Genomic DNA, 13,115 nt, shown 5'->3' with positions numbered 1-13,115 from the left:
TCTGTGGTAGTTGTTGGTGCTGCTATGGCTGCTTTTGTGGTTTTACAAAACATATTAATTAGCATTAAATAATTAAAATACGCCCGCCGCTTAACGTCATTCATTTTAATCAGTTTTAAGCTCTCGCCAGTTACAGCGCAGCGGCTTCTGAAACTTATTTGATTGGTTCGGTGGGGCTCATTAAATGTTAGTTATTAAAACTCGTGTATAAATAATACATTTAATAGGGTGAATTTATTTGCATATTTAAAAGCGCAGCTAACGAAGTGATTGACTTTGATCTACATAAGAGTGGTGGGAGTATAATGTTTAAACAACATGGCGTATACTTGATATAAATAGCCGTGAGTTAATCGGTTAGAGTATATGTGCGTTTTACAAATTGTTGTGTTTTAAGAGCTAAGAGTTATATCATTTGATTTCTTTGTGTTTCATACAAATACAACTCAGCCAAGAATATAATTATAGACAAGCCGTAACCAAAACTTAAAAGGTATCCGGTCCACATTAGGTCCCCGATGGTTAGAGGAACGTTATGATTGCGATTGGGTCTTGCGTGTAGGTACTTCATTAACTCCATCTTCTCATCTCTGCGCCATTTTTCATTGAGACCAGACTCATAAATACGCAACACAAATACGTTAAAAAGCCATTTGACATAAGACTTATTCTCCATAAAGAAAATTCGTGGCATATTCTCGGCTATAACCAAATCTTTTGAGGTGCAAACTTCCTTTCTTCCGATAAGTAGCTGGACCTTATTTATTTGATAGAAAGTTTCTCCAAACATAACATGGCCGAAATTCGTTTTCAAAGAATTAATCATTTTCATTCGCTCTTTCATGGGAACGTATATGGTATCGCCTGGAATTTTTTTAAAGAAATCAGGATCAATCTTTGTCTCAATGAACTTGCGTATACTTGGGTCTACGACAATGGTCAGACCACTGGAACGCAACTCCTCCAAGTTAGTCACCGGGCCGATCCGGGTGTGTTTTGTCATCAAGGAAGTTAGCTTGCACCCAAAAAAGGTGCTGAATACCATTCCAAAAACGCTCATGGCCAGAAAAAGTTGGCGGAGCGGAAGGGTTGTCCTCCGACCAATGGGAAAAGACATTCCGAGTATGGACCGGAACACTCGGAGATTCACCACAGTCCTTGCAGTTATCCATCCTGATCCGCTGCCAACGCCATGTAATCGATAAGTTAGCACTCGGATGACAGTTTCGGCGATTATGAGTATACCGTATACTGTCAAAATGAACGCCAACAAGGATTGGAAATCCAAATGCTTAAAAATATCCTTCAGGCTCATTTCGGTACCACAGGGAACTACTACAATCAAGGAGAAGGATCTGTAGGGATTCACCAAGCCCAAAGAGGCCAAATAATTAGAGTTAGAAAAACTAATATTAAATCGGCGATCAATCTTCATGGTTATGTTATATCTCTGAGTGAACTCAACAATTTCTTTTCCATTAGTTCCAAATCTTGGTGTAATATCCATACTTTTGTTGTTGTAGTATTGGTTAACTTGATTCGCGAAGTCCAGATCGGCATGCAGCTCGGTCGTCATTCCGTAAAAACTTAGTTTAGCCATAAACAGTGGCTTTTTATTTCTCAGCACATTTTTCAGGCGAATAAAGGTTGGTTCCCGAAACATCTCAAAGCGATAGACAGCAACTTTTTGACGAATCTCCATTATAAGTATCGGATGAATCTGAACCTTGGACATTTTCTTAACTATTTCGGTTTTGAGTTTCTCTGTGAGCTTTGCTTGAACCCAAAGGACTACTCTCCCTCCATATATGGTGTCGTACGCCTCCATTACATTGCCTAAGAGCCCAACATCGGATTCATTTCTTATACAGACGAGGGCCAATGTCAAATGATTGAAGTTTCCAAGGATCCTGAAATGGCTGTCTTCTGTCCCGCGGAGTATTGGAGTACTGGGAGGGTTCCAGTTTTGCAACAAGCAGTGTCGGTCCCGATGATGTCGAAAAAGTACTAAAGTATTCACTACTAACGTTTTTTCAAATTTTTTTACCAGTTTGTTCATAAACACTAAATGGCGACTCTCGTTTGTTTGAGCCAATACTGGTCCAAGAAAAATTAGGAGTAGTAGGGCTAGTTTAAAGGCCATTCTTACTTCCTTAGGGTAACGTGGTCTAAACCGGAATGCTGAAAATTTGTAAAAGCAAGAAGCTCTAAAAGTCATGTGGTAGAACTATGACAGGCGTCATTTCGTTGGGAAGATAAATGCATTAACTTAATATGGTGGCGAAAAGAAATAAAGAATACTAAAGAGGATTGCTGTTTAACAATTTTTTAATAAGGGAATTGAAGGAGGGTCTTCATTTTCCACACCACCTTCTCAAATAATACTACAATAATATCAAATACTACATTAAGTTAGACCAATTAAAATGGACAGAAAACAATGCATTTTATTTATTTTAATTCCATCTTATGGCACATTTTTGACTGCAAACAGCCCGCCAGCGATTTAGTTGATGGCCAAGTGGAAATTTGTTGTTTACCATCAGTGCCAGGCATAAATACAAATCCGAATATGGCTATGTGATTGCCTCCCAGGCACTTAGCCGTATTGGTTTGGTCTGGTTTGGTCGCCCATCAGCCACAACCACCAAATGTTTCTGTTTCGGTTTTCGGGATGTGGGCCAGATTCTGGGCTATGTATTTGATTCTGATTCAGTTTCAGCTTCTGATTCGGATTCTGCAATTTGACTAAAAGTCTAAAAATGGTATGAAAACTTACAGCTTTTGTTGCACAGCCAAGTGGTAAACAAATGTGTGAGCCAAAAGAATGGCTTTGTGGGTAACTATGACGGGAATAATGTTTTAAAAATGATTTTCGTGAAATATTTATGCAACATTTACTTAGTAAATATTAATATTTGAAAGTAATTAAATAAAAATATTTAAAATTTATTACTTTATTAAAAATCCTAAGCTGCAAACTCTTATATAACTTATTTCTAAAAAATTGTAATCTTATAGATGAGTATTTTTTTGTTGAAAACTTTATGCCATCTTTATGCGAAAGCCATTGAAGTGTAAGTAGAATTCGTTTGTCACGTCCCAGTTTATTTAGAATTTGTTTTCCGCCGATGGCAAAAACAATTTAAATGTTGTCTCTGCTGGCAGTAGAAAATGAAAATAAAATAAAAATGTTGCCTCGATGGCGGGGATGTCGTTGGCAATGCAAAAGGCAAAGGCAAATCGAAATCAAATCGAAATGTAATCGGGCGCAGCCTAGCAAAAGCCGAAAGCAATCGCATTATCGCCACATTGGCGTGAAAGTGCCACGCCCCGTCAGATTTTACGCCTCCCATTTAACCCTCACGCACGCACACCTCCCCTCCTATTTAACCTCTCCTCTGTCGTCCACCCAACACCCTCACAGTCATCCCACAATATTTATAGTCAGCTCATATTTATGGTTACAATATTTGCCTTTAACCGGAAATCGATGAAATTTTTATGCCTTCGCCTTGGCGCCCTTTTATTTTATTTATATATGTGTGTGTATGTTTTTGGCAAAAATATTTGTTGTAGTGGTTTGGGTTGAAACCATACTACCCACCCACCCATGGTATCTCTTTCCCTTTTCCATTCCCAACCGCAGGCGGGCTAAAGTATTTGCACTTGGTTTGATTTTCAAATTTTTTTTCGTATCCCCCAAAAAATATTTTGTTTCGGCTGTGCGTTCATCGAATTTAGGCAATTTAGCGGCTTAACTAAATCGTTTCTGTTGCTCATGAATTTATACGTTTTGTTTGTGCAGTGCATGCAAAAATTCCCTCATATTAATATGCGAAGGAAGGGCTCCTCTACCTTATCCTCGGCCCGGCATATATATCTCTTTTTTTCCATTTCCACTCTTAGTTGGAGTGGACCCATAAAACTCAACCTTGTTAGTCCAGAAATTGTCGGGGAACGGCCGGGCGATATTATATTGTTTTGTCATTTAGTGGGATTTACGAGGCCCAATTTGTGGTTTGATATACAACTTTTCTTGTTGAAAATTGGCCACGCCGCAGAGAAATAAACAAAGGGTCGGCCCTTAAGGAGATTTGCATTTGGAAATGATTCTGGTTATAGAATTGGTTTATATTTCACCTCATATTAAAGTTTAGCTTTCCAATTCGTTCAATTGTAAAAAGATTTTGAAATCCTTTCTAATTTGTCTCAGTTACTTCCTGTAATTCAAAGCTTTTATACCATTTTGGCTATGATGGCGTTAAATCCCTTTCCCTTCTATTACTTTTCTCATAATTGTGTGACAATTTCATTGATTACACAGCTCTTGGCACACAAAATAATGACAACCAAATCACCATCACGTATTACAGCTGTATTATAGTTCGCCAGTTGCGAACAATGGCAAGAATATTTCGAGCGTGAATTTTCATTCCCGACTGCAATTGCAGTATATAGAAGGATCTAGAATCCGGCTAATGGCCCTCCTTCGATGGGGATAATCACGCTCCGATGCTGAGCCCTTTGATGATGATGATGAATGGTACGTTTGTTGGTTGAGGGCACAGTCCAGGACCTAGCACGTGCCGTCCTGCTTGCATTGTTCTTAAGCTCCGCTTCCGAACTTGCCGCAGTTATATTTCATATTTCGTCCACTGAGAAAATGGTTTATTAAATTACAAACAAAAAGTGACATTAATTTTATTGCGAGAATCTGATTGATTAAATCAGGGATAACCCGCTTTCACATATTCCATGCCAAGAATTTCAGACAAAAATGACTATGATGGGACTTATTTTTTTCTCTGTCGTTCAGCTTTCACAGCTCAATTCATTGCATCTCCCGACTGCTCCTCCTGCAGTAATCTGAATTGCTTTGCCACTTTTTCATAGCTTCGACTCTGGCTTAGGCTGCAATCTTCAGAGCCAGAGCCAGAATTTTTACCTGCATGGAATTTGAAATCATGTGTCGGGGTATCCTGGATCCAGGATTGGGCAACGGCTTGGGTCACGTAAGCAGTCTTACTTTGTCACTGGTCGGGGCGGGCCAGTTCAATCATTTACTGTCATTTACTGCCTTAGTAACCTGTCCTGCGGCGTCGTTTTCCAATAAAACCAAAAATCCCAAAAATAACAAAAAACACGACAAGGTAAACTCTAGCAACTTTAAGCACGAGTGCACTCAATTTATGTGTTTAGGGGAATCACATAATATTCTATTCTGACTGCCACTGACTGCCACATGAATCTCCTTATTTTGAAATTAAATTGAATATTATAAGCAGCAACATTTTCTTTAAAAATATGTTGGAGGGTGCAAGATTTCCGACTTCCTCTTTTGGGTGACATGAGCTTATTTAAATCCACAACAACTCTTTTCACTCCGGAAATAACTCTTTGCTTTGGCCAGACGTGCTGATAGTCGTATATTCGCTTGCCGGACCTTATCCAGCTGCTGCCACGCCCCACCATTCACTCCACTCCACCGCCCCCCAAACAACACGCTCCCTCTTTGTTTTGCCATGAAAATGAATTTCTAATACAAGAATTGCATTGAAAAGTGCTGTGACGCCTGCTGGTCGCCTGGCTTTAGCGTCAAGGGCTAACAATTGTTTTGGCAAACGTTGCCAACACTTCTAGATATGGGATGAAAAAGGTTCTTTTTTCCAGATGGAAGGGTTTGGAAAGGATGGCTGGATGGCCAGGAGGCCGCGGGAGGACTGGGTGGCAGTGGCACGCATATGACGACCGGGCCGGAAGTGGTTCGCGTGTGTGCCCCCGCCGAGAACAGAGAGAAGAATGGCGTTCTGGAGCAGAAGATCTTGGCTTCCCTTTGATGGTCCTGCTCATACGGTTTTTCCCTTTTTCCCTGTCGACTTCTCACGTTGCACACTTCACGCTGGGCATGCAAAATGCACGTCTAATACAATGCAAAATGCAAAACGCCAAACAAACCAACCCAGAACAAGCTGGCAAGTGGGGTCTTCAAAGGACTAAAAATGCACTGGGATTTTAAATCTTTATAGATTTTAAAGGGAAAAAAATGTATGGGGAAAAGTCCATAAAAAGTAATTTTTATTTGAATTTAGTTTTCTTCTAATACAATATGACGACCGTTTTAATTCCTGTTTTCCCTTTCTTGTTAAGTTTTTAAGAACATCCTGTTTACAACAATTATAAACTATTTCTCCAAGTGCTGAAATTGGAGTGGGGGCCTGAAAAAATAGGTTTGCTCACATACAAACACGAAAAACAGGAAATTGAATTTTCGACTTTGGCAAGTGTGCGTGCCAGGAAGGAGGAAGCAGAATCAGCACAGGAACAACTTATGCCCCGACACTTGTGTGTAATATCAGGGTAGCTGCTTCTGTGCATTGGCTCTTGCTTCTGGCCGCTTCTGGTTCTACTCCTTTTGGAGATCCAACTGTTGGTGCTGGTGGTAGTGCTGCTGGGGAGTGCGGCAACTATTGCGAACGCAGGACGAAAAGTCCTGACACTGGCAGCGCCTCGTTTTGCATACCAAGCAACCAAAGGACAGGGAATGGAAAATGGAGAACGGAGCTCAACTTGTGCCAGCGGAAACGAAATATTTAACAACAAAGCAAACATTCCCATACACTTACATACACTCGCTGCGAGACACGCATACACTGGCACTTGCAGATAAACGACTATTGTGTGTTTGTGTGAGCTGCATAATTGAGTGGGCGTGGCTGGAGTCGCAAGTTTAACTTTAATTTGCCGGCTTTCATCCGACTTTGTTGCCGAGCACCGCAGAACTAAGCTCAAATTAATAGCCACCAGCCAACGCTCAGCGATCTAACGCCCCACGCTCCACGCTTCACGCCCTTTGACCCCTTCAAACATTTCAAATTCCGCAAACCCTCCGGCACGCCCTCCTCGACTGAGAAGGCAGCTCAATGACTTATCATATACAAATTACAAAAGTCTTGCTTTCAGTTACTGGCCCGCCCTCTCCCGCCAGCAATTAACGCTCCGAATCGTTGGCAATATCCTGTAGCTATAAATGGGGACTAAATACCAAAGAGTTTGGCAAATTTAAATTAAATTTATCAAATATTGGAAGAGGGAATGGCAAGTACATATAGTTTGTAGAATGATATTTTAGGGATCTGTTAGGTTGGTGTAATTATTGTAATTTGTTCTTGTTTAGGCACTTTTATTTTAATCATTGATAATGGACGTTAAATCCCATTATATATTATTAAATAAATAAATAACAATATGCAATAAACAAAGCCCTAGTTCCATCTCTAAAAGCAAAGAAAACACATTTACAAAACACACATTCGCCACTCTGATAAAAGTCAAAAAGTTACAATTTACGCTTGTAAATTGCTTTAAAAACTTCTCTCCGGTTGCTATCTTCTGCTACAATTTTGCTAATTAACTCAACGCTCAAGTTTTTGGGACAAATCCTCTATCCTCTATCCTCTGGCAACAGCCAACCAACCCTCCAAGTTCCATTTCAAAAACCATCCCCCCTTTCTCGACACTCGACAATTTCGCGTCTGTCGCTAATTTTCCTAATCAAAGCGCGGGGCATCCTTCCCCACTTGGAAAAAAGGAAACGCGATGAGGGAAAACATTACTTCGATTTTATAAAACTGGATGGGGCTATGTGGAAGGGAGACATTTTTGAAAGGGACCGGCAATAATTTGCCAAAAATGAAAATGAAAACAACCAAAAACAACAATAAATGTAGAACTTTTGTTAATGGGAAAGCGAACAAACTGTTCAACGGAAATGAGAGTTTTTTTCTACTTTTCGGGTGATAATTAGTAAGCAGGGCTTAAGAGCAAAAAAAAAAATAAAAACATGGTGGAAACCAAAAAGCTAGCTGACCCTGGTTATGGTTATTGCCAGGACACGTGCCGCCCTTCGGAACCCTGGATCCCAAAAAAATCACACACACAAAATGAAGAGCTCGCGGCATCAAGTCCCTGGGAGTCGATAATGTCGCGGCATGGCCACAAACGCAAACACAACAAAAAAAAGGGAAACAGAAGGAGAGACACAGACATTGTCACTGAGAAAAATATTATGGCATAAAATGATATACAATTTATTTTATTTAGATCTATGAAAATTGAAACTATTGTAAAGTGTTTAAAGTTAAGATTCTATTAATCATAGTTTGAAAAGACTGAAAGGAGCTGAAGCTCTATTATTTTCTCTCTCTGTAGTGTGACAACCATAACGTGGAGGCTGGTTTCTTTGGAAAAAAAACTAATAATCAAAAAGTGGGTAGAAAGCGGAATCGGACTCGGGGTGTGAAGATCTGAAAACTGGAAGCTAGAAGCCGACGACGAGCGGCAAAAACTCATAAAATTCAAGCCATTGAGTTTTCGAAATCGCTTCAGGCTTCATTTCAATTGGCCCGCACCCTTCATGGGCTCATGGCTCCATAACTGCCATGACTGCTATGACTCCATGGCCCCATTTCTCATCCGAACCCCTCCCTTTTTTCCATTCAATGGTCTTTGGCCTCTTGACTTTCTGGCGCTCTGCGACTCGTTGTTTGGCCATTTAAATTCGTTACGTTTCGATTGCCGTGAATATGCAGTCAACTTTATAAAATTTATAGTTTAATCTGATAGATAGGAAATTGCTTTGTTTTTTTGGGCCCCGGATACGAAAGGGGAGCGGCGCTGAACAGTTGGCAAAATATGAACTTGGCTACGGCTTGGTAATGGGGACTTGGCCAATGCCAAGGCAGAATTTTAAAGCTTTCTACTCAACCGATAAAAAGATAAGCCAGGAAATTTATGCGAAGAGACAAAAAAGTTCAAAGCTTAAAGCCTGAAGGACAATACTCTTTTGTGTTTATATTAAAAAAAATTGCAAAAATAAATTAGTTCATTTTCTAGCAATTTTTTATTTTAATAATGTTTAGATTTATTTTCATATTTTGTTAAAGACAAATTCTATTTGTTTTTCAACTCATACTCTACCCTTTTTTGCATGCTGTATAAAATAAAGATATTTCAGCTACCCCAACACACGTTCATCCCTAAATGATGTTGTCCTTTCTTATGTTTCTCAGTGTGTGTGCGATATCCATGCGGATATCACAAAGGCAAAAATGTTTCCAGACAATGTGGGGCAGGATACATGTAGGGACGTATCCACCCATGTGCTTTCCAGGCAATTGCCTAATTAAATTTTATATCGAATGTCGTAAAACCAAATTTCAATAAGCAAAAGACAACACAAAGTGGGTAAAATGCGGAGATTTGCATCTCTTTGGGTGCCCAGCGAGGCTTTAATAATATCCTGTTGCGGCAGACAGCTCAGGAGTTAATAAGACGGTCAAAAGTGTTGGCCAGGTCAACATTAAAATCATACGGTCCATTGCCCAAAGTTACAGCCCCGCTTTCAATATAAAAAGTGAAAGTGGAAGCCTAAAGGAGTTGTTGGGCCATAATCTTCTCAGCCCGTGATTCTCCAGGTTATTGGTTCGATAAAAGGACACTCAATTCGAAAAAAATATGTCTAATGACAGATTTAGTTTAGATTTATGTATTTTAATTTTTCCAGTGTCCTTTGGAAGGACCTCTCAAGCGGATAGGTTGTCAAGTGACTTTGATGTTTGCTTGACCTCTCTGAGCCCCGAACTGGTTTAGCTGCCGAAACTGAAACGGACTCGACTTTTGTCGACTGGCCCGGTCATCATCTTCATCGCAGCGTCCATCATTAGGGCTCTGTCCATGTCCTGCCATGGCCCGAAATATATATATGGATATGGAATATATATGTCAATGACGCTGCCAGCATAGCTTGTTTGTTCTCATCCTTTGGTACTCATATAAGTTTGTTTGCGGATTTGTGCGGCGCAATATGTCATTGCAGCCTCTTTGGGGCATCGAATGTGGCAGGGGCAGCAACGACCACGCTTAATGGCAATGTACGTTCAAGTAAACACACACTGCCTCTTGCCATCACCCACACACATAGACACACGATGGAGCACTTGTATGACAGCGAGGGGAGTTTCAAAGTTTCTCCAAGCAAAAAGGGAAAACTTGTTAAGTCTCTAATGCAATTGGTTTGTTTTTAAAGCCAACTTAAAAGAGAATTATTAATTTATTTCTATTTAATTTAAAACTTAAGAAGCCACCCGTTGAGTGTGTACATATGCAGTTCAGTGTGCAGCGTCGACTAACAAATCCTTTTGGCATTATAAACATTATTAAAATTTCATGTTTCCTGCTACAAGCGGCAGCCTCGACTTGCCCGCCACTCCGCCTCGAAGCTCCTTTCCAGCCTCTCTCACTCCCTCACAGGCACTGTCTCTGTCGCACTTTATGGACAACATGGCCGCCCACTCGAAACGCAAACGAAACGAAACATGAAACTCGAAACATGGCTGGCGATGGAAGAACGTGAACAGGAGGGGGCGGCTTTGAGAAGGCTTTTGGGCTTGCAGATCCTCCTGACCAGTGACCCTTCACCCTCTCCGGCTGTAAGACTGTCTAGCCTTACTTATTTGCAGCATGCTTCATGCTTTATGGTTACTTGGTCAAGGGCCTTTCATGCTTCCTCACACACACCCATACACACCCACACACTCACATGCACGCATGTTGATTTAAGCTCACCCACACTCACACTCGCACACAAGTAGACACAAGCACACACTCGCATATGCAGAATTAAGGACGAGACTGGAAATGCATGAAATTTTGCGCCGTAAATCGTTAAAATGGTTTTATTTAAGTAAATATGCAAAAATGCTTTTGTTGGACTTAAGCATTATGTCCCGGGGTCAGATTTAGCCACGTTAATATCTGGAATTTAATTTAAAAATTTAATAATCCACATAGCTGGGAGTTTCAAACTGAGAGATGAAGGTGAGACGTGTCTCTTGCCCTTATACTGCTGGCTCACGTGGCGTATACGCAATTTATAACATTATATTTGTGCCAAGCTACTCATTTATTTACTTTGAATACAAATTAAAACAATTTTGAATGATTTTTGTGGTTATTGTGCAATACTTTGAATATTATTAAGTGCAAGATTTTTAATTTAAGCCACATTATCGTGGTTAGCTGGGCGAGTCCTTTGGTTTTGTCGACGGTGTAGAAGGACCTCTAGAAGAAAAACCATTGCGGCTAAGACATGGCCGAAAACCAGAACGTATCCTGCCCACATTAGATGGTTAACGGATAGAGGCATGGCTCCTGGCTCAATTGTGCGTTTCTTGATTAGGTTCATACCTTTGACGGATGCATGAATCGCATCTCTTGTCCATTTCTGTTGTATGCCTCCTTCCTGAGTCCGAAAGAGGAACTTTGATAATAATTTTTTTATAGCAGAATTTTCAAGCGTTAAATGCACTTTCGGTAGAGTGTTGAAGATGCTCAAATCCCTTGAAGTACAGAAAGCCTTTCGACCCATATACAACTGATACTTATCAATCATGGGCCAGTTTTCTTTGAATATAATTTGGGCATACGTGGTGTTCAGCGACAATACTAATTCATAGCGGTCCATGAACGGACGATATTCAATTTTCGAAATAGTTTTATGAAAATATTCTGGATCCCATTCAGATTCAATTAAATCTCGAATACGTAATTCGGAGAGCACAGTCAGTCCACTAGCACGCAGCTCCTCCATATTGGTTACCTCGGCTTTCAGGGAGTGCTTTGTCATAAGGGAGGTCAGCTTGCAACTGAAGAAGCTGCTGAATACCATCCCAAAAATGCTCATGGCCAGAAAAAATTGTTTGAGAGAGAGGCTCGTTCGACGTCTAATCGGAAAGGACATCCCCAACAAGGATCTGAAGGCGCGCAGATTAACAATAACCATCCAAGTTAGTCCAAGTCTCCGGCCGTGGATGCGACAATTTGCTATTTGGATCAGGCCCTCCAGGACGATCAGTATGGCATATACGTAAATTGTGTACATAAACCAGGTCCCGGAATCGATGTATTGGAAAATTTCCTTCAAATTCATCGCCTTCCTACATGGAACAATAATAATCAATGTGTCTGAGCCGAATGGAGTCGAAAAGTCCAACTGTGCGGTTGAAGTATTCTTGGTTATAAAATAAGTATCTAGGGAAATATCGACGTGTTCATTATTATTTTGATTATTCTTAACCAGCTTTATGCTCATGTTGTATTTTTTTGCAAATTCAAATATTTCTCTATCCTCTACCCGGATTCCTGGAAGGGGTTCTTTGTTTTTTTTTGGTAAGTAAAGGGCAATCCTTTTATCTGAGGATTGTACATTGAATGTAGCTCCATAGGCATTGAATTTCTCTTTATGAAAAAATGGTCCTTTGAGGTTTAATTCATTTTCGATCGCGATAAAGGTTGGAGTTGGATACAGCTTTAGGCGATGGTATTTAACAAGCTCGTTGTCATTATGAACCGTCTCTAAAATTATCATTTGTGCGAACTTAAATTTATTGATTTTTTCGACGATTTGTGCTAACAACTTTGGTGTAAGTGGTGCTTGGAACCACAGGATAATCCGTTCGTGGCGCATATTTGTATAGGCATACGCAACGGTATCCAAAAGACGAATATGAGAGGTCTGGGACATACAGATGAGGGCCACTGCATAGTCGTTACAGTTTCCTCGGATCATTATTTTGCTTTCTTCTGTCACTCTGAATGTAGGATACCTGCGAGGATTCCATTCCCGTAGGGAGCACTTGGTATCCGTATGATGCTGTATTATCATCATAGTTTTAATCAGAGTATGGATGTTAATGTTCCAAAGAAGTTTGTTCAGATAGATGAGACGGCCTTTATCGTTTATTTCAGTCAGTACTTGACTGAGGAGTAGCATCAGTAGAGCAATTTTTTTCCAAGACATCACCGAGCTTCTTGTATAATCAAATGCAGTTAAACTTGAACTAAATGCTGGCAAAGGTTCAAAGGAAAATTATGAAGGTAAAATTCCTGCAACCGTTAACTGACAGCTGCCAAGAAAATGCATTAGCGTAATAAGGGTAAAAATAAATTTGTTGAGCTCATCGAAACTTAATATCTCAAGAGGTTTATAATTAAATTAAACTTGTTTTTACCATAGTTGGTTAACATAGACATAAATACAAGATATTTTTAAAACA

The 13,115-nt window shown here is 40.1% G+C and overlaps 1 protein-coding gene across 1 annotated transcript; it reads right to left on the bottom strand.

Annotated features, from left to right (window-relative positions):
• Positions 1-406: 406 nt before the first annotated feature.
• LOC6497382 lies at positions 407-1,735 on the bottom strand. Its single transcript, XM_014906189.1, has one exon. It carries the CDS (start codon positions 1,733-1,735, stop codon positions 407-409), a length of 1,329 nt encoding a protein of 442 aa, XP_014761675.1.
• Positions 1,736-13,115: the final 11,380 nt, after the last annotated feature.

This window comes from Drosophila ananassae, chromosome 3R (assembly GCF_017639315.1).
Source record: "Drosophila ananassae strain 14024-0371.13 chromosome 3R, ASM1763931v2, whole genome shotgun sequence".
In the NCBI taxonomy this organism is placed as follows: Eukaryota; Metazoa; Arthropoda; class Insecta; order Diptera; family Drosophilidae; genus Drosophila; species Drosophila ananassae.
The sequence above is the reverse complement of the archived record's forward strand: the minus strand, read 5'-3'. Positions and strand labels throughout refer to the sequence as shown.

What these genes read in the sequence shown, in the direction of transcription:
- LOC6497382 (XM_014906189.1), bottom strand. Translation starts at nt 1,735, where the DNA reads ATGTCCAAGGTTCAGATTCATCCGATACTTATAATGGAGATTCGTCAA.